This window comes from Nicotiana tabacum, chromosome 10 (assembly GCF_000715075.1).
Source record: "Nicotiana tabacum cultivar K326 chromosome 10, ASM71507v2, whole genome shotgun sequence".
Classification (NCBI taxonomy): Eukaryota; Viridiplantae; Streptophyta; class Magnoliopsida; order Solanales; family Solanaceae; genus Nicotiana; species Nicotiana tabacum.
In genome coordinates, this window is record NC_134089.1 from 7,700,130 (window position 1) to 7,722,761 (window position 22,632).

The following is a 22,632-nucleotide window of genomic DNA, read 5'->3' on the forward strand; positions in this document are numbered from 1 at the left end:
CTTAAACCATATATAAGACCTATACCGGGCACCAGAATCAAAATACGGGTCCAATACCATCTCTTTCTAATCAAACTTCATTTCAAATTTCCTTAAAAAATTTCAGAAAATAATTTCCTTTAAAAAATCATTTATCAGGCTTGGGACCTCAGAATCTGATTTCGGGCATACGCCCAAGTCCCATATTTTCCTACGGACCCTCTGGGACCATCAAATCATGGGTCTGGATCCGTTTACCCAAAATATTGATCGAAGTCAAATTAGCTCATTTTATAATCAAAACTTATCATTTTTCACAGATTATCATATTTAAGCTTTCCGGCTACGCGCCGGACTGTGCACACAAATCGAGGTGACTCTAAATGAGGTTTTCAAGGCTTCAGAATATGGAAGTTTCGTTTTAAAACAAGTGATGACCTTTTGGGTCATCACATCTTACCTATTGTAGCAACTGAAGTGGTCTCCACTAATATCGCTATAGAAAATCTAATTTCTTGTAGTGACTCGAAGTCTAGCTATTTCAAAGATTCAACTAGTGAATGGTTGGATAATCTTTGGTTCGATAAAAAGCTTCACTTCCCATTAGGAACTTTGCTATAGAGCTAAAGACTATCTAACCATCCCCCGGTGGCTTGCACTGGTGAACGGTCGGGTAACCTTTGGCCCGATAGCAAACTTTACTTCCCGGTAAGAACTTTGCTACCGAGCAAAAAATTATCTAACCATCTCATAGCAGTTCTCCACTTTAATGCCTTGTTTCTTAAAGGTCTTATTTTTGCTGACGATATTTCCTTCGTAGTATGCTTTCCGCTGATGCTTCATTAAAAACTTTGCCAGAAAAACCCAATTGGGACAAAAGCTGTCCGAAGGGAAAAAGAGTGCAACACATACTTTTAGTATAGGCGGTGCTCATCAGAAATAGTATCTTTTGAGGTGCGACACATTCCAGTTGCTCGACAACTTTACTCCGTCTTGATTTTCCAATTCATATGACCCTTTTCCGGTAACAGCTGATCAGGGATGTCCTCGATGGATTTAATTTTATCGGGATTGACTTTGATCCCCCTTTGGGACACTAGGAATCCCAAGAACTTACCGGAACTGACTCTGAATGTGCACTTTTCGGGGTTAAGCTTCATGTTATGCTTTCTTATGATGTTAGAGGTTTCTTGAAGGTGTTTAAGATAATCACCTTTGTTCAAAGACTTAACCAACATATTATCTATGTAGACTTCCATGTTTTTTCTTATTTGTTTTCAAACATTTTTTTTACAAGCCTCTGATAGTGGCTCTGGCGTTCTTAATCCCGAAAGGCATCACATTATAGCAATATGTGCCGAAGTTTATTATGAACGAGGTTTTTTCTTGATCCTTTGGGTTCATCTTTATTTAGTTGTACCCGAAGTAAGCATCAAGGAAACTCATCAATTCGTGCCCGCCCGTCGCATCAATCATTTAATCAATGTTTGGCAATGGAAACAAGTCTTTTGGGCATGCCTTATTTATATCCTTGTAGTCCACGCACATGCAAAATTAATTCTTCTTATGTGGAACTACCACTGCGTTAACAAGCCAGTCAGGATACTTTACCTCTCAAATTGAACCAATATTAAGCAAATGAGTTACCTCTCACTTGACGAATTTGTTTCTGACCTCGGCAATAAGGCATTTTTTCTTCCTAAGCAGAGGGATGTTAGAATCCATGCTTAGTTTGTGCATTACCACTTTTGGGGGGGTACCTATCATATCCGCATGCGACCATGCAAAATAGTCAACGTCAAATTTAATAAATTCAATAAATCCTGATATGAGCTCGGGGTTTAGTCTTGTCCCCAAGTGGAATTTCCTCTACAAGAATTTCTCAAACAATACGACTTGCTCGTGTTCTTCTGCCGTGGATTTGGTTGAGTCCATCTCTTCTGGTACCTGAAAATATCTTGGTACCTAGTAGGATTCTGACGACTCCTCCCCCCTGTTGACTTCGTTTTGCTCAGGAGTAGGTACCTATTCCTGTAATTGCTATGGCGCATGATCCTTCCTTTTGCTACTGGAAACTAATATTGTGTTCATCTCCCTTGATACCGGTTGGTTACCCCTTATCTGTTTAATTCCCCCCGGTGTTGGGAATTTCAGGAGTTGATGGTATGTTGACGGGACTGCCTTCATCTCGTGCGGCCTTGGTCTCCAAAGAATGACATTGTAACCTATATCGCCATCTATAACTTCGAAAAGTTTGTCTTCATTACCCCTTCGGCATTCGTGGGTAGTAGGATGTCCCCTCGGGTTGTTATGCTTGCTAAATTGAACCCGACGAGGAGCTTTGTGGCCGGAAAAGTGCTTCCGGTTAGCTTGGCTTGTTCCAGCACTCTCCATTGGATAATGTTGGCTGAACTTCCTAAGTCCACCAAAACACGTTTAATTTTAAAATCTAAAATATTAAGAGAGATTACCAGGGCATAGTAGTGTGGAAGTAGGAGTTTATTTGTGTCCTCCTCCATGAATGTGATGTCGTCTTCAATGACTTCCCGGAGTCTCTTGCTATAGGTCACCGATACCTTCGTCTTTTTCGCTGTCGAGAAAGTTATACCATTAATCTCGTTTCCCCCAAAAATCATGTTAATCATATTGATCGTTAGATGAGGGGATCTTCTCCCGCTTTCGAGGGTTCCGCATTGTCCTGGTTGTGACCGTAGTTGTTCTTGTCCCGGTTGCCTAAGAATTCTCTGAGATGTTCGTTTTTCAGCAATGTCACCACCTCCTCGCGTAGATGCCGACAGTCCCCATTTTGGTGGCCGTTGGTCCATAATACTCGCACCATAAATTAGGATCCCTCTGACTGGGATCAGATCTCATTGGCTTCGGGAATCGTGCTTTCTTAATGTTCCTTATAGCCGACACTAATTCCACCACGCTAGCGTTGAAGTTATATCTGGATAACCTGGGGTAGGCGGAGTCTCGGGAGCCCGATACCTCTTTGTCATGCAATGATCTGCTATTCCGGCAGCGATCAGCTCTCCTATCGGTACCGAACCTACCCGTCGACCGAAAACCTCTATCACATTCTTCAGTCATTTTATAGGGCAAAAATCGACGTCTAGAAGACCGTCAATCTGTGTCGAAATCATCCTTAGATTTCTCCTTATTCTTCACCCGGTCCCGACCCTTGGTTGATGTGGGGAAACCGAGCTCGTCATCCTTAATTCTTATCTTTGACTCGTACTGGTTGTAAACATCCACTCATGTTGTTGCCTAAAAGTCGAGCAGACTTTCTTTCAATTTTCGGGAAGCGTCAGAACTTCTTGGATTCAGCCTTTTAATAAATGCTTTAGCTGCCCATTCGTCGAGTACGACCGGTAATAACATCCTTTCTTTCTAGAATCTGGTCATGAACTCTCGCACCAATTCGTACTCTCCTTGTGCAATCTTGAATATATCGGTCTTTCGGGCATGTACCTTCTTGGCCTTGGCATGGGCCTTGGTAAAAGAATCCGCAAGCATCTCGAAGAAATCTATTGAGTGCTAGGGTAAAAGTGACTACTGTGTCAGGGCCACTTTCGTAAGGGTCTCCCCGATTTTCTTCAATAATACTGACTCAATCTCGTGTAGATCTAAGTCGTTCCCCTTCACCGCCATTGTGTAGGTGATGATGTGCTCTTAAGGATCTGAAGTCCCATCATATTTTGGCACGTCTGGCATCTTGAACTGCTTCGGGATCAACTTTGGTGTCGCACTTGGTTTGAACGACATCTAGTGTATTTCTTTGAATCCAGCCCTTTTAATACCGGCAGTGCACCCGAAATTTGATCCATTCGGGCGTTTATTTCCATCATAAATCGCATGAGTTTGGTTTTAGAGGGATCACTCTCATTGTTATTACCGGATCCACTACCGTTCCCCCCGGCCATATCGAAACCAACTTCGCCCCTCGGGGGGTTGTTGTCAACCCTCTGCGTTGTTTGGTTTGCGGGAGCACCGAGAGGAACTGGAACTCATCCATTCGCATTGTTAGAAGCACTTGACAACGCTTGCCTCAACTCCAACATGGCATGATCCTGTCGTGAGAGGTGGCCTATGCATGATCCTGTCGTGAGAGGTGGCCTATAATAGCCTTTTGTTGCTCACTTCGGATTCTTACTATTTTAGCGACGTACTCGTCTTCATCATCATTAGGAGTTGCCTCTCGAACATGATGTGGATATTTCCCGTCATGGACTAGCGTGGCCTCATCCCACTTGTTGCGGGTATCATTGATCGAGTTTTCATGCTGAGGCTGATTTCCGTGGGCCTCAAAGTTGTGTGCGACATTGACATCGTTATTTGTCATTTTTATGATTTTTTGCTAAGAACAAAGAATCAAACATGTTAGTAACAAATGAAAGGATCAAACTCAATTACGCAACTGTCTAAGCCCACGATGAGCGCCAAACTATTTACCCGTAAAATGATATAGTTAAATTTATACATGGTTTATAGACAAGCGAATCGCTTTGATCCCAAAATGATAAATAAATTAAATAAGAATGTAATACTTATCGTTGAAATCAAAATAAGATAGTAAAAAACTTGGTTCCAGGAGCAGAGCTTCCGAAGGCAGTAATAACGATATTAAGAAGCAAGAAAATAAAGTAATCAAGTGTTGTTGAGCTTTAAACATTATATAACATAAGTTTGTCAGAAAATTCGTGTCCTTACAATGGTTGTTGAAATCCTTATTTATAATAGCACTTAGGCAACAAGGTCCTAGGATCAAGCCCCTCTTAAATGATAATTATGAGGGCCATTGAAGAATGTGTAACGACAAGCTATGAATGTCATATTTTCTATAACAGATTGCGTATTTAATATTGCAGAATATTCTTCACTGAATGCTATCGGGTGACTGCTTTTCATGTGACTTCATGAGCAACATTCCTTTCGGCTGTTTCCCTGTGCCAACCAAGACTGTTGCCCTCACTCTTGACTTCCACCTTTCTCGCTTTCCATCTGTTTCTATTCCACGTGTCACTCTAGCATTTAATATGAACCGATTTTACATTATACAACTATTTACTGCTACAATAATGACAAAAATCTAGTTTAATTTGAGGAGGGTAATCCAGACTTAACTCCTATTTTGTAAAAAATAGAATAGTTAATTTCCATAGATCCTCTGCTTAAGGATAGTGAAGTGGAAGCAATAAACAATATTTTTATTGTAATTTATATAAAATAAAATAATAAACCGTCAATAGTTTAGTGTGGAGTAAGTCCATAAGCAAACGTTTGGAATTAGAAGAGTTCAAATGAGTGAAGAGCTGAGACAGTTTTACCTGCTTCCTGTGTCCTCATCTCTATACCTCTCTTTCCTTTCCCCATAGATTCCTACACCCTCCACTCACAATCACAAATAGCCCATTTTCCTGTACATATCCACATGCAATTGAGAAAATCCCAAGATTTTAAATAGGAAATAATCAGTTTTTTTTTTTATATGCACACAAAGTTAGCTCACAAACCAAGAGCAGATAAAAGTTTTGGGAAATACCCATTTCACACAATTCAAGAGCCAACTACTAATCCCTTTTAGCTAGAGAGTTGATTGATTACTGTGTTTGATTGGAAAATGGAGGGGAGTAATCAAGATCAGCAGCTGAACGCGGCGGTGGCGGAGGAGGAGGAAGTGGAGGAGAGTAGTGATGATTGTACTTCGGAAGATGAAGGGACTGATGATTACAGGAGGGGAGGTTACCATGCCGTTCGAATAGGGGATAGTTTCAAAGGAGGTCGGTATGTTGTTCAAAGGAAACTTGGTTGGGGTCACTTCTCTACTGTTTGGTTGGCTTGGGATTCTCTCATGTCCGTACGTTTTCTCATCACCCTTTGCTTTTCTATTTATCTTGAGTTTAAGTTCTATGTGCTTACTATAGTATTTAGATAATCATATACTAACTTATTAGGTAATTACAAGTAAATTGTTTGATAAAATAGTTTGACTAAGCATCGAGTTTAAGAAAAAAGAAAGCCATTTGAAACTTGTAGTCTAAATTAAACTATAGATATTTGTGTCGCCATAGATCATCTCAACAACAACAACTCCAGTGAAGTCTGGGGATAGTAGTGTGTACGCAGACCTTACCCCTACCTTATGAGGGTAGAGAGGCTGTTTCTGGTAGACCTCGCCATAGATCATCTCATTACGGTAAAATAAGCATTATAAAGTTAATTGTTAGTACTAAATATAGAAATGTGTCATTTTTTGGGGGGCTGATTAAAAAGGAAAGAGTGTTATGTAAACTGGGATGGAGTGAGTAATTAGTAATCTGAGAAAAATGGTAATGGACATTCAAAAACATGTTAGAATTTTCGGGCTGTCAGTGTATATAACTTAAATCGTTCATCTTTAGCCTAGTTTAGAGCAACCCCTTTTCTTGGAATTGTCATAATCTGTTAGTTTTAGGATTGTAGGTGATCAATGATTTCATTTTCCTCTTTATCTTTGGCTCTTAACTCTATCTTTTGGATTGTCTAGCTTTGTTTTGGTGTTTATGGCTCTTTGTGAGCTTAGCATCCTATCCAAATGGGCAAAGTAAATCTTGAGGATTCATATAGCCAACTGCAGCTAGAGGTGCATGTCGTAATTTTGATGTTAATGTGTGGTATATGATGGAAAGAAAGGTTAAATCTTTAGGTTGCTTATCAATTTTTAGCAGTCTATTGCTTTTAATAGAGCACCCATGGTGTTAGATAATCCTTAATTATGGAGTATTTAAATATGACCCAAGCAAAGCATTTGAAATTGAGTATTCATCTATGTTTCTCTGACTCTGCCGAATCCTCCAAAAATTGTGCGTTTTAGAGGATCCGACACGGGTGCGACAATATTTTGGAGAGTCCGCTGTATGATTACACAGGCAACCCCAACTAGCTTGGAATTGAGGTGTAGTAATAATAGAGATTGTTGTTGTATAAGTGGTTTGGCATATAATATTTGGCCTAGTTTAACTAATTGTGCATAACTGCATAAGCATGGATTGCAGCTTAAACCCCAGTAATTCCTCATGAATTGGAATTTAGGTTTGCAATTCTGAGTTTGTAGCAATTTTAATTTGTTACTCTCATGGGAAGTAAGAATTTGGTGTGTAATATTGTTGTTAATTATGCAGCAATTTGTAGCATTGAAAGTACAAAAGAGTGCGCAGCATTACACGGAGGCAGCAATGGATGAGATCACTATTCTAAAGCAGATTGCGGAATGTGATCTGGATGATAAAAAATGTGTTGTGAAGTTATTGGATCATTTTAAGCACTCAGGTCCAAATGGGCAACATGTGTGTATGGTTTTTGAGTATTTGGGTGACAATCTCTTGACACTTCTTAAGTATACTGATTATCACGGGCTGCCTATTCATATGGTTAAAGAGCTCTGTTATCATGTTTTAGTCGGATTGGATTATTTGCATCGACAGCTATCTATCATACACACTGATTTGAAACCAGAGAATGTACTGCTCTGTTCCACAATTGACCCGTCTAAGGATCCCAGAAAATCTGGAAAACCTCTTATACTTCCTAATCACAAGGATAAGACCACGCTGGAGTCGGGGGCTCTTAATGGTTATGTAACGTCAAATGGAAATTTGACTAAGAACCATAGTAAGAAGATTAGAAGAAAGGCCAAACAAGCAGCTCAATGTTATGTGGATGATCAGCTTGATTCTTCTATAAATGTTAATATATTGTCAAATGCTGATGCTGCAACAGCCAGTGGGAAAGAATGCGAGGGTCCTAAGAGAGGAAGCCGTTCGACGAGGAGGAAGCTGTTAGAGGGTGTTGACCTGAAGTGCAAAGTGGTTGACTTTGGGAGTGCTTGTTGGACATACAAACAGTTTACAAATGATATTCAAACTAGACAGTACAGGTGTCCTGAAGTCATCCTCGGATCTAAATATTCAACCTCAGCAGATCTTTGGTCCTTTGCTTGCATTTGTTTTGAGCTTGCAACTGGTGACGTGTTATTTGATCCTCACAGTGGTGACAACTTTGACAGAGATGAGGTAAAGATGCATTCTTTCCTCCACTTACTACTTATTTTCTGGTGTATATTATGTTCTTCTTCTGACTGTATTTCCGTATTTTGAGAGAGAACTTTGTGTTGACTTTGATATGGACCATTTCTCTTTAAGACGTCGTAAGCGCATTAAGTGGCGGTTTGGACGAACATAGGACTCGCTAAGTCTACGGCACGTTCTTCCTGTACTAACTATAGAATTATATTGGCCTGGCTGAAGATACTTAACATAGTATTTTGCATTCTTTACTTTGTCAATATAACTTTTTTTTGATGAAGTAATAATAGATTTCATTGCTGGCATCACGAAGATGCATAATAATACAAAAGTTATGGAAGCAAAAAAGACACTGTTAGCTCAATTACAAAAAGACTATTCTAGTACCAAGGAGCTAACGAAGTTCAAAAAGTTGTCAGGAGAATCTAAGGGGGAAAGGTAATGCCAACTATAAAGATACAAAAGACATCTAGCCTTGAGGGAATGATTTGGAGTTGATAAACCTTCAAAACATCTGTTGTTCCTTTCTGACCATATACACCAAAAAATATTCGCAGGAATCATCTTCCAGATTGGCCTGATGGCCTTACCAACTCTCCAGTTACACCAGCACTCAAAGGCCTCTTTAGTGTTATTCGGCATTACCCAGTTAATACCAAAAATACACAAAAACATATTCCATAAGTCAGCAGCCACTGTACAACAACAACAACAACATCCCAGTATAATCCCACAAGTGAGGTCTGGGAGGGTAGTATGTACGCAGACCTTACCTCTACCCCGAGGGGCAGAGAGGCTGTGCAGTGTGCAGCCACTGTGCAGTGTAAAAATAGATAGTTGTTAGATTCAAGTTTCTGTTGGCACATGTAACATCTATTGACCATCTGGAAGCCTCTTTTCTTAAGATTGTCTTGTGTGAGGCATGCTTCATAGAGGGCTGTCCAGCTGAAACATTTGATCTTTGTTGGGAGATTAGTCTTCGATATCAACTTCCATGGCCAGTCATCAATCATGTCATTAAGAGCATATGAGTTTGCATAGCCTGCTTTCACTGAGTATTTACCATCAGCACTGCTCCACTTTAACTTATCTGCTGCCTGGGCATTCATCATGTGGCTTTCTATTCTGGAAAGCAGGTCTGTCACTTCTTCAATTTCCCAGTCTTGTAGGTTCCTTCTGAAAAGCATGTCCCAAGTGTTGTTTGCCCAATTCTGAGAGACAGAGGAGTTTGGCTCACATGCTAATAGAAAGAGGCTTGGGAATTCCTCCATCAGAATGGTATTATTCAGCCACTTATCCTTCCAAAACCTGATATGCATACCATTGCCTGCCACCAGTTGGGTATTCTGGACGAATTCATCTTTAAGTTTGCATATACTTAGGCCAGCACCATGTGGGGATCTAGACAGCTTGGAGCACCAATGATTTTGTACCCCATGTTTTGCCTTGATTACTTCCTTCCAGAGAGTTTGGTTCTCTTGTGTGTATCTCCATAACCATTTCATGAGTAAGCATTTGTTGTGTAGAGCCAAATCCTTTATGCCCAGTCCTCCCAAGTGCTTTGGTAGCACAACATTAGCCCATTTAATCAGATGAAACTTGTGATCCATGTTGTTACCCTCCCATAGGAAGTTTCTCCTGATCCTATCCAGTTGTTTCAGAACCTTGTTGGGAATAGGAAATAGTGTCATGTAGTAAGTTGGAATGCTGTCTAGTACACTGTTAATCAATGTTAATCTTCCACCAATTGACAAATATTGCATCTTCCATGATGCCAACCTTTTCTCAAACTTCTCAATCACCCCATCCCAAATAGATGTTGATCTGAATGTGGAACCCAGGGGTAATCCAAGGTATGTGGTTGGGAATGAGCCAGTCGAACAACCAAGAATTCCTGCCAGTTCTTCTAAATCTGAGACCTCATTGACAGGGTATATCACACTTTTTAGCATGTTGATATGAAGCCCCGACAATGCTTCAAAGATGAGCAAGGTTAGGTTCAGGTGGAGTACCTGAGATCTATCTGCTCCACAAAATATAAGAGTGTCATCGGCATACAATAAGTGTGTAATATTAACAGTGTTCCTTGTACCAACATTAAAACCATCCAGCCAATTCAACTGCTTGGCCTTGCCCAACATATTACTTAGACCCTCCATGGCCAAGTAAAGAGGAAGGGGGAGAGGGGGTCCCCTTGTCTGAGCCCTTTCTGTGGTGAAAAAAACCCAACTGGGCTTCTATTCACCAAAATTGAATACTTCACTATGGTGATGCTAAACCTGATCCATTTGATCCATCTTTCACCAAAACCCATCTGTCTTAGAATGGAGAAAAGGTAGGACCAGTTGAGTTGATCAAAAGCTTTTTCAATGTCTAGCTTGCACAAGATACCTGGCTCTTTACTTTTCATTCTCCAGTCCAGAACTTCATTGGCAATTAGAGCAGCATCTGTAATCTGTCTATCCTTTATAAATGCATTTTGATGATTGGAAACTAATTACCCATTACACCTTTGAGCCTTTCTGCTAGAACTTTGGCTGCAATCTTATATACACTTCCAATTAGGCTAATTGGCCTATAATCTTTGAGGTTAATTGCTCCTTTCTTCTTTGGCACCATAAAGGATGCATTGCTGGACCTGACTATATTGCCATGTTGGTGGAAATGATTAAGGGCCCCCATCACGTCATACTTGATAAATTCCCAGGATTTTTGAAAAAAAGCCATTGTAAGACCACCAGGGTCAGGTGCCTTGTCTGGTGAACATGACTTGATTACAGTTGACACTTTCTCTTCTTCAGAAATTCTTTCAAGACTCATTTTTTCCACCTCCGTGATACAAGCTAGCCCTTCAAAGTTTGCACTTGGTCTCCAAGGTTCTTGTTCAGTATAAAGATTTTCATAGAAGTCCAAGATCTCCTTTCTTATCTGCTCTTTGTCTTCTATGATTTCATTGCCCACTTGAAGTTTGTCAATATTGTTGTATCTTCTCTGAGAATTTGCCACCTTCTAAAAATACTTAGTATTCTTGTCACCCTCTTTGAGCCATAAGCACCTAGATTTTTGTCTCCAGGATGTCTCTTCTGCCTTAGCCAAATTCTGCAGCTCTGCTCTCAGGATTTGCATTTGAGTTGATTCTAATGTTGATGGCAGTCGGTTCTCAGTTGCTTGTTCTAGGACCATCAATTCATCTAATGCTTTGCTCTTCCTAGTTTTCACTTTACCAAAAACTTCCTTGTTCCAGCTTGTAATATCCTTCTTCAGGCACTTTAATTTTTGTGCAAGGATAAAGTCTGGACTACCATTGACTGAATAGCTCTGCCACCAACTCTTCAATTTATCCAGAAAGCCTTCAGCTTGAAACCACATATTCTCAAATTTGAAATACGACGGGCTAGTCTTCCAATCACCACACTCCAAAAGAATAGGTCTATGATCAGAGATGACTTTAGGATGGGCCAGCTGCTTCACAGCTTTGAATGAATCACACCATTCAGGGGAGATAAGGAATCTGTCAATTCTAGAGGCTTGTATACAGTTAACTCCCCTTGACCAAGTGTAATAGGCACCCTGCAATGGGAGATCAATTATTTGCAGTTCTTGTATGACATCTGAGAAAGTCTTCATAGCCCTGGATCTTCTTATGCAGTTTAACCTTTCACTCTCGAATCTACAAACATTGTAATCCCCTCCCAGAACCCATTGATTGCTCCATAATCCCCTAATTCCTGCAATCTCATCCCAAAGCTGCTCTCTTTCAGGATTAGTATGAGGGCCATAGACCCCTGTAAAGCACCACCTAAAGGATTATGACTGGTCTGGAGATTCTTTTGTAGCTTCTAGCTTGTAGCTCATCTGATTTCGTCGTCAGGCGTGGTTACATAGAATATCTGGGAGATCTCTAAGCAATTCTACTACCCCACGGCATACTTGGGGGCACAAATAGTTATTTGCTTAATTCAACTTGATGATGTGAGATGATTGGACTTCAACAAGATGACTCATATAGTTTGATGTGATTTTTTTCAGTTAATTTATATTATCTCACATATAAGGTTATATAATATAGTCGAAAATTATGACAAGTGTCTACTCTTTCTGAAGACTTTCAAATTCCATTAACTTTGATTTCATTTTTAAATAGAAGCATTGACTTATACAAGTCTTAATGTGCTAATTTATTCTTATGAAACTCGTAGAAACCTAATTTAAATCTAATAGAACTGTTCATAAAAAATGAATAATGTATAGATTTTGAATTAATAAGAGAATGCAATAATTATTCTAATTAGAACTTTATGTTTAAGTAAAAACAATTAGTTGTAGATGGAAATTCAAAATCCTTTTCTGGAAAACCTTGGATAATATGCAAATACTCGTTAGAACCCCAAAATATGATTAGAGGGGGAAAAGTAATAAAGCTGTGGAAGAACTTGAGTATCTGTTAACGGAAACGTAAAAGAAAGAACACAAGATTTAACGTGGTTCGGATCAAAATAATCCTACGTCCACCAGAGAACAATTGCCCTTTTAATATTAACAAAGGAAGGGGAGATTTCCCAATTACGCTTAAGAGAATTTCTCTCTTAACTCTCTACTCACTACAATGTATTGTATTATTTTGGGATGATTTCTACAAGTGAAGGAGTGCATCTATTTATAGAGGTAAAAACCTCCTCTTGATGTCATTGGTGACATCAAACTACCTCCTCTTGATGTCATGGGTGACATCAAAGGAGGAAGCTTCCTCCTAGCATCCACACCAACTCTTTCCACCAACTCTTCCAATTGGCATGCCATTGTTGACTAAACATAAACCAACATTTTCAGCATGCCATTGTTAACTAAACATAAACCAACATTTTCAATCTCCACCTTGGTTTGCGTTTCGAGCGTGTGAACAACTCTGGCCAAAACTTCTAAGCTTACTGGGCAACCCCATTGTAAGAAACAAGAAGAATCAAACCATTGTTGAACATACCACCTCCACCTAGCAACTGTTCTCTTCGGAGTTGCATCAGTTGATGCACACCCCCGCCAAGTCCTTGCGGTGTGCAAACTTAGCGAGCGGGACTATCTTGGTCAACATGTCTGCAGCATTATCGTCTGTGATAACCTTCACGACCTTGATAGTTCCCTCATCAATAACATCTCGAACAAAATGAAATCTGACATCAATGTGTTTAGTGCGCTCATGAAATCTCTGATTTTTCATTAGATGAATAGCACTCTGACTATCACATCTAAGAGTTGATTCCAGCTGAACCAAACTCAATTCCGCTACTAAACTTTTCAACCAGATAGCTTCCTTTACCGCCTCCGCTGCTGCCATGTATTCTGCTTCTGTCGTAGACAAAGCGACAATCGACTGCAAAGTCGACTTCCAACTGACGGCACTGCCAACGAGGGTAAAGATGTATCCAGTTGTGGACCTTCTTCTGTCAAGATCTCCTGCATAGTCAGAATCCACATAACCGAGAATTGAAATACCTGTACCACTTTTTCGAAAGGTAAGACCAACACCAGAAGCTCCTTTGAGATATCTCAATATCCACTTGACAGCTTCCCAATGCCTCTTTCCTGGGTTGGACATGTATCTATTTACCACACTTACAGATTGAGCAATATCTGGACGTGTGCATACCATAGCATACATAATACTACCAACTGCACTGGCATAAGGAATCTTTGACATATGCTCCACCTCATCCTCGGACTGAGGCATTTGTGACTCTGAAAGTTTAAAATGAGGAGCTAATGGTGTACTTACAGGCTTGCACGTTTGCATATTGAATCTCTCGAGAACCCTTTCAATATACCTCTTCTGAGAAAGATGTACAACATCGTCTTCTCTTGAAATCTCCATACCAAGGATTTTCTTTGCAGCTCCTAAATCCTTCATGTCAAATTCCTTACTCAATAGTTTCTTCAAAGCATTTATCTCTGTAATGTTGTTAGCAGCAATAAGCATATCATCAACATACAACAGTAAATAAATCATTGAGTTACCAGACATCTTCTTGTGATACACACAACTATCAAATGCACTCCTTGAGAATTCATGTGTAGTCATGAATGCATCAAACCTCTTGTACCACTGTCTAAGGGATTGCTTCAAACCATACAAAGACTTCTTTAGTTGGCATACGTGATCTTCTTTTCCCTCAGCTAGGAAACCTTCAGGTTGATCCATATAGATTGTCTCTTCTAGATCACCGTGTAAGAAAGCAGTTTTGACATCAAGCTGTTGAAGCTCCAAGTCAAATTGTGCAACCAATGCTAGTAGCACGCGAATTGAGCTATGCTTCATGACCGGAGAGAAAATCTCATTGTAGTCAATTCCCTCCTTTTGGCTGAAACCTTTTGCAACCAATCTCGCCTTGAACCTAGCATCTTCCACTTCAGGAATTCCCTCTTTCTTTCGGTAGACCCACTTGCATCCAACTGTCCTCTTCCCCTTTTGTCTTTTCACTAAGACCCATGTCTGATTCTTGTGAAGAGACTCCATCTCTTCAGTCATGGCTAACCGCCATTGTGCGGCATCCTTGCAAGAAGTTGCTTCAATATACGAGGAGGGCTCCAGATCTTTAATCTCTTCTTGTGCAGCTACGAACGCATATGCAATCAAGTTTGCTTGATTTATAAGGCGTTCCGGTTCTCGTGTCTGCCTCTTCTCCCTCCCCTTCGCAATTGTGTATGGTTCATTGACAGCAAGTTCTTCAACGCCTACATCTTCTGACTCATCTTTAACCTGAGTCTCTTGATCCTTTTCCTTGGCAAGCTCCACCGGAAGCTCCACCTGCTCGTTGTTCTTGTTTCCTGAAAACTCCACGGAAACTTTACGGGGATCAAGTATAGAGGATTCATCGAAGGTGACATCTCTACTAACTATAAATTTGAGTAAAGACAAACACCAAAGTTTGTACCCTTTTACTCCATCCACATACCCTACGAATATGGCCTTCTTAGCCCTTGGTTCAAGCTTTCCTTCATTAACGTGATAATAAGTTGGACACCCAAATACTCGTAAGTATGAATAGTTAGAGGGTTCACCTGACCATACCTCATTCGGAGTCTTAAAGTCAATTGTCGATGCTGGAGATCGATTGACAATATGAGCAGCAGTGTGAACTGCTTCAGCCCAAAATACTTTGGACATTTTGGCTTGTAGGAGCATACAACGAGCCTTTTCAAGAAGAGTTCTGTTCATTCTCTCGGCAACTCCATTCTGCTGTGGGGTATGCCTGACAGTCCTATGTCTTGAGATCCCATGAACCTTGCAGAATTCATTAAACTCTTCATTGCAAAACTCCAAGCCATTGTCTGTGCGAAGATACTTGATTTTCCGCTCCATTTGATTTTCAACCAAAATCTTCCACTCTTTAAATGCTTCAAAAGCATCACTTTTTGCCTTCTAAAAATACACCCAAACCTTTCGTGAGAAATCATCAATAAAAATGAGAAGATACCTCTTTCCGCCCTTCGATGGAAGTTTAGAAGGACCCCATAAATCTGAATGGATGTAGTCTAGCACTCCTCTTGTCTTGTGTTTGCCAGTGCTGAAGCTGACCTTCTTCTGCTTCCCTAGAACGCAGTGCTCACAGAAGTCAAGCGTGCTGATCTTCTCACCTTCCAAAAGTTTACGATTGCTCAACATCTCCAGTCCACGTGCGCTCATATGACCCAGTCTCATGTGCCATAGTCTTGCCTTGTCATCATTAGATAACTGCACTGTAGATGCATTTGCAGAGCCAACAATGGTGCTTCCGGCCAATGTGTAAAGGCCGTTCTCCAGCTTGCCTTTCAGCATGACTAAAGAACCTTTAGTCACCTTCATAGTTCCTGCTTCGCTCATGTACCTGTAGCCTTGTTTATCCAGAGTACCCAAGGAGATCAAATTCTTCTTCAGATCAGGAACATGACGGACTTGTGTAATAGTCCTCACGATTCCATCATGGCAGCGAACCCGAACTGAGCCAATGCCAACTATTGCACAAGTTGCATTATTGCCCATTACTACGGTTCCTCCACTTTTCTCGTAGCTGCTAAACCAGTCTTTTCAGAACGTCATATGCAGAGTACAAGCAGAGTCTAACACCCATTTGTTTTCATAACTACTATTATTATTACACGATGTTGTTAGTACATAATCATTATCAAAATTATGTACCTGTTCAACTGTAGATGCACTCGCCTTTTCCTTGGACTTTGACATTGGGCAATCTCGTTCAAAGTGCCCCTTCTTGCCACAACCCCAACACTCTGTATTCTTCTTGTTCACACGAGACTTTGATCTGTGCTTTGATTTGGTCTTTCCCTGTTGGCTAGTCCGGCCTCTTACAAAGAGGCCACTTGCCTGGTCATCTCTATCTCTTTCAATGTGCCTCCGCACATCACTAGAGTTAAGTGCCTGCCGCACTTGCTCAAGCTTGATAGGCTCCTTGCTATACATCATTGAATTCTCAATATCACGATATCCTGAAGTCAATGAAAATAGCAAAGCACATGCAAGCGTCTCCTCCTCCCTTTTAATTCCTGCAATCTGTAAGTCCATGACAAGTTTATTAAACGCATCTAAATGATCTTGTAACGAAGTACCTGACCCCATCTTAAATGTGTGAAGACGCCGTTGTAACAACATTCTTGTTGTCACTGATCGGTCTTGGTATAGCCCTTCTAGCTTTTCCCACAACTGTTTGGCCGTCTCTTCGGTACCCGTACTCACTTCACAAAGCACGTTAGGTGCAAGGGATAGTTGGATTGCACTCAATGCATCCCCTTCAATCTTCTCCTTGTCGGGAGCTGATATATCCGTAGGATACTTTCCGTCAATAGCATGGATTGAACCTTCCCTCCGCAGTAACGCCATCATCTGGATCTTCCAGATATTGAAGTTGTTGCGTCCATTGAATCTATCAATTTCAAACTTCGTGGAACTCATATTTGCTTGTTCTTTCTCCTTGGATCGTTAAAGAATCCTGTCGCTCTGATACCAATTGTTAAAGAAAACGTAAAAGAAAGAACACAAGATTTAACGTGGTTCAGATCAAAATAATCCTACGTCCACCAGAGAACAATTGCCCTTTTAATATTAACAAAGGAAGGGGAGATTTCCCAATTACACTTAAGAGAATTTCTCTCTTAACTCTCTACTCACTACAATGTATTGTATTATTTTGGGATGATTTCTACAAGTGAAGGAGTGCATCTATTTATAGAGGTAAAAACCTCCTCTTGATGTCATTGGTGACATCAAACTACCTCCTCTTGATGTCATGGGTGACATCAAAGGAGGAAGCTTCCTCCTAGCATCCACACCAACTCTTTCCACCAACTCTTCCAATTGGCATGCCATTGTTAACTAAACATAAACCAACATTTTCAGTATCAAACCCAAAAACTTTTAAGGCACTTAGTGAAGTAGCTTAATACCTTTATAAACCCATATTAAAAATCCTTACGTAATCCATGTCACGAATTTAATCAACACCCTCCAACACGTGTAACATAGTTTCTCGGTTCACACGCGTGAACTTTAATGCTGAATTACGAATTTGAATAAAACCTTGCCAATGGTTGCTCTAACACAAATTGAAAGAATATGAGTATTTAACCCAAAACTTTAAGACAATGGATGTAGAAGCTCAATATCTTTATAAACCCCTTTTGAAGGCCTTCACATCCCACATGGTATAACAATATAACTCAAATAGACACTTATTCTTGTATAAGAGTGTAGGGAAAAATAAAAAGTTGAAAAGGGAACAATTTGTACAATGTGAGTTGTGAGAAACACTTACAAAGGAAGAGATAAACTCTTATTGTACTAAAAGGGAAATGAAGAGAATAAATCTTTTTGGATTAGTGATGAACAATAAACAATAGGGTTCTTTATGATCAGGGATTAGGTTACCATGAAATAAGGGAAGTTTCATGGTTATTGGAATTCTTAATTATGGCATGATTATTAAAAACTTTCTATGCAATGATCAATGATTAACAAGGTATATACAGGGTACTTAAATACATTCTAACGCTCCTTAAGTAGGAGCAAATAGATCATTTGCTTCGAGCTTACCACCTGTATATCGGTTCTTTGACCGCAGAGAGTTACATCTACATTAAACTTGGATAAATTCTGACAATTCAAGTTGGAGTTAATAGGTCATATACTCCAAGATTATCATGCATATACTTGATTGGCAACCTCAAAGTGCTCTGGCAAATGTGTTGGCTAGTTGATCATTTAAGGTAATAAATGTTGTACAAGTCAGTGTTGTATTTCTCACAAATATAGCGACAAATCAATCCAACATGTCGTCCTCTTCTAGAATACTGTATTGGAAGCATACACTCATTTATTTTACCTTTATGATCTTCAGTTCTTCAAGCAATTGCTTCATCACATGAGCTTACATGTTGCCAAAGCCATAGCTGTATGTTCAGTTTTTTGCACTTGACCTGGCAATTACAATATGCTTCTTTGTTTTTCAATTGCTCAAATTTTCTCTAACTGGTCCACGTATCTTGACATTGACTACTATAAGATGAAGTTGTAGCCTAGTCTGCATCAATATACCCAACACTTTGGTTTGCGCATGTGAGTCCCTGACTGACAGTAATCTTATACTTTATAAATTGTATCTCAATGACATAAGGATTCTGCAACAATTGACTGATCATATTAACAGAAAGGGAAATGTCAGAGTGCTGTGGTGGTAAGATTATTCAACTAACCAACCAGTCCTTTATAGTGGACTTCATTTGCCAAAGGTTCCTTTTTTGGGTCCACAAGTGTGTATGATTGATAGCCAATCATATTGGTAAACATCTATGATAGCTTTTTGTGAGATAGTCAAGGTTTGCCCTAACATGGCCCAAAGTTGCACATGGAGTGGCTTTGATACCATATGTAACAACCTAGCTCACTAGTGATATGGTCCGTTTTGAGCCTAGACCAAACACGGCTTTGAGACGCTATCACTAGGGTCGAAGGCTTGCTTCCTTATATACCCAAACATCTCTCGGTTGTTCTGCTAATGTGGAATTTTCCTATGATGTTACATTAACTAGACAGAGCATTACAAAAGTCTCTGCCGCTGTTCATGTAATATAGAAATGTATGAGATTATGATATTACATTATCGAAAAGGTTGAAAGATAACCTGAGCAGGAAATAAGTGAAACAGAGTGGAAGGACTTGGTTTGGTTAGGGTAAGCAGAGTGGTGATGCACTAGTGCAGCTGGCCCGAACACCGGTGCATCTGCCTAACCAGTGCATGTGGCCATGCAAAGAAACCAGCCGAGTACATCATACTAGAAATGATTCGTAGCTGATGACCCATTTCTCTAAGTAATTTTTTTAATATAAGGATTTCTCTAAGTTATTTGTGATAGCTTCATTATTGTCAAAAAAAGTTCAAACTTGTACACAACAAGTCATCTCAGCCTTCTGCAGTTTCACAGCTAGAAGTTATCGGAAAAATAATATGCTTTAAGGATTCTAATGGTAATTGGTAAGGCTATTAGTATTAGAACGGGGATCATCAATGGTTCTTTCTCTTGATTGCTGAAGAAAGTAGGGGGAAGAGTCGGAGGGATAGTTCAGTCGACGGAAGAGTATAATCTTCTGGTCATCCCCAGTGGCGGAGGCAGGATTTCCGCTAAGGGGTTCAAAAAAGAAAAAAAGTTAAAAAAATTGTAGCTAGTGGGAATTGAACCAATGACCTTACAAAGGTTTTGAACCCCATTGACCACTAAGCTATGCTTTTGGGCTGTATCAAGGGGATTCAAAACATAATATATAAAGGTAAAGACAGATTTTGTCTTATATATACAGTGTAATGTTTCGGCGAAGGGGGTTCGGGTGAACCCCCATCCGCCCCCTAAATCTGCCCCTTGTCATCACATGCATTAAAATACCACTTGTAGCCTATTACACCGTATCTTACAAAGTACAGGGTTAACCTAGGGACAGTTTATTCCATTGTTGGTCTCTCCAAATTCCGTGAGTGAAATTGTGAAGCACTCCTTTCCGCCGCTCTTTCCCTACAGATCGAGCATCAAGTTCAAATCACACGTCTCTTGTTGATATTCTGACCATCTTCTTTTATCAGCTCATCTGGTGCTTTAGTTTTGGTCAGCAGTCAATTATTTGCCCTTAGGTGATAAACTGTTTATGTCAACACATTGACCAAAAAAAAGGAAGATATACTGAAATTAAGGTTTTCGCTATTCTGGTTACTTCATTGAGATGTAAAATCTAGAGGATGAAAAGTACATGCTGTCCTGAGCATCATATCCAAGATACTGTTTTGCTTTTCTTCCGTACCATGTAACATATTTTTTTTCTTAGACGTTTTTGTTCTATTTTTCATAAAACGTGGATCACCATGTTAGTTCTTCCACTCTTGGTAATCATTCCTTTTGTTTGTGTTCTGCTAAGTGAACCCTGTTAATTTCAACTAACACACTTGATTCAAGGTGCGGTCACGCTTGAGAGAAAATTACATATCTTGGGCAATTTCATGTGACCTCTTTGGTCGATGAGCAAAGGGCTATTAGACTGGTGGCAGCCACCAACTGATGATGGTTGGAATTAAGTGATATTGGAACTTAAGAAACATGGAGATGAACCAGCATATTTCGATAACAGACTTTGGTAATGTAACTATTGTAATTTAGAGAGTATAGTTGCCTTTTCTATTCTGTCTTTGGGAGGAAAACTCAGGTTTTCCAGTGCAATGATGCAACAAGTACAATTTGGAAAGTCATCAGAACATCGCTTCTGCATCTTGTAGAAGCCTATGCATTTACCTTTAGAAATATCAAAGGATATCTGGCCAAATTTTTTCTTTGAAAGTCATTTTTCCATCTTGTCAATTTTGCGCTCGGATATTTTATTTTTTAAGTGATCCTGATAAATAACTTTATTGAATCTGTATACCATGCTATCATGCAACTTGGAGTTGTTTTTTCCCCCATTTCTAGATCCTGGATGGACCTGGCACTCTCTGTCTTGAGATGTAAAGAATTTTGGGATTTGACCATCCATTTGGATGACCGCAACTTCAGAATCAACTGGATCACATATGCGTTTTCATGATGAATCTGTAGCCACAATGTCTTGATAATGAATTCTTAGTTGCTATTGTTCTTACAGTAATATTTGCTAGGCAATCTTTATGGTGATTTAATACTTAATTTTTTGGTAATGATGATCACGGCAAACCTACACTTCTTCTCTTTGCAGGACCACTTAGCACTAATGATGGAGCTTCTAGGAATGATGCCACGGAAAGTAAGAACATTCGTATAATCACTTTAAACTTCTTTGAATGATGTTTTTTCCCTTTTGCAGTTTAAAAAAATATGCTATTTTCTTTTCAGATTGCCTTGGGTGGTCGTTATTCACGTGAGTTGTTCAATAGACATGGTGATTTGAGGCACATCAGACGGTTGCGCTTTTGGCCCTTGAAAAAGGTTCTGATAGAGAAGTATGAATTCAGTGAGCAAGACGCAAAGGACATGGCTGATTTCCTGGTCCCGATACTTGATTTTGTCCCAGAGAAACGGCCTACTGCAGCTCAGTGCCTTCTTCATCCGTGGATCAACGCTGGTCCACACTTGTTAGAACCTTCCTTGCCCGATACACAATCTAAAGCTATGGAGATTGTCCAAACCAAGAAACAGAATTTAGAAACGGAGGCAATGGAGGTCGGAATGGGGAAAATGGCTATCAACAAGGACATGAGAAGTTTCAGAAGTTACTCAGTCAAATTCTGATACTTATTAGACTACATCATCTTTGTCTAAGATGGTGTTCAACGACTTGCTCTTCGATTCATTTGCACAGGTAACAGTCTTATTGTTGAGCGAAATATATCTTCGTTTTGGTATGGTTATTACAAGATGGGGACGCTAGGTAAATGTGAGAGTGAAAAGGTTTGTGCGCGGACCAAATTTGAACTGCTCCAGAAACAAGCATGCAAAGGAGACCGCAGATTTTTGAGGTCCATTTCTTTCTCTGGACCATTTCTTCACATTAAAAGCAATTTATAAAGTCATTAAACCAATGTACAGATGAGAAGCAATTATAGCAAACTCTAGAATCATTTTCTTGTCTACATACAGTTCAAAATGATTTCGATATGATGCTTATCTTGAGCAATGTAATTTGAAGTCTATCTGTTCACAACTGTTTCATTTTCCTGATTGTGCCATTTATTCAGTTTACACCCTTCTGGTTGTGATTTTATGATTTTGACCTAACTAAAAAGGGAAGATGAGCCTGAGAGCAACGGTAAAGTTGTTTGCATGTGACTTATAGGTCATGGTTCGAGACGTGGAAGAAGCCACTAATGCTTGCATTAAGGTAAGTTGTCTACATTACACCACTTGGGGTGCGGTCCTTTCCCGGATCCCGTGTGAACGCGGGATGCCTTGTGCTCCGGGAATTAATTACATAAATAAACAGTTAGGTGTTTTTGATGAAAGTGTTAAAAATAATAATAAATAGTTGGTGTGTTTGGTAAAAAGATATTACTACAACAACAACAACCCAGTGTAATTCCACAGGTGGGGTCTG

The 22,632-nt window shown here is 39.8% G+C and overlaps 1 protein-coding gene across 2 annotated transcripts; it reads left to right on the top strand.

Moving 5' to 3' along the window:
• The first annotated feature begins 5,235 nt into the window (after positions 1-5,235).
• On the top strand, positions 5,236-22,301 carry LOC107784466 (uncharacterized). Of its 2 annotated transcripts, none has more exons than XM_016605600.2 (4): positions 5,236-5,839; positions 7,143-8,033; positions 21,298-21,345; positions 21,435-22,301. In XM_016605600.2, exons 1-4 carry the CDS (start codon positions 5,603-5,605, stop codon positions 21,828-21,830), a joined length of 1,572 nt encoding a protein of 523 aa, XP_016461086.1. In that variant the 5' UTR covers positions 5,236-5,602; the 3' UTR covers positions 21,831-22,301. The 2 variants fall into 2 exon arrangements, with proteins under 2 accessions (XP_016461086.1, XP_075078648.1); XM_075222547.1 differs by having other exon boundaries at positions 5,281-5,835.
• The last annotated feature ends 331 nt before the right edge of the window (positions 22,302-22,632 follow it).

Excerpts from the sequence above, each read along its gene's own strand:
- LOC107784466 (XM_016605600.2), top strand. The coding sequence starts at position 5,603 with ATGGAGGGGAGTAATCAAGATCAGCAGCTGAACGCGGCGGTGGCGGAG. Across the intron at positions 5,840-7,142 it reads CTTGGGATTCTCTCATGTCC|CAATTTGTAGCATTGAAAGT; the intron begins GTACGTTTTCTC and ends TTAATTATGCAG. Across the intron at positions 21,346-21,434 it reads TAGGAATGATGCCACGGAAA|ATTGCCTTGGGTGGTCGTTA; the intron begins GTAAGAACATTC and ends TTTTCTTTTCAG.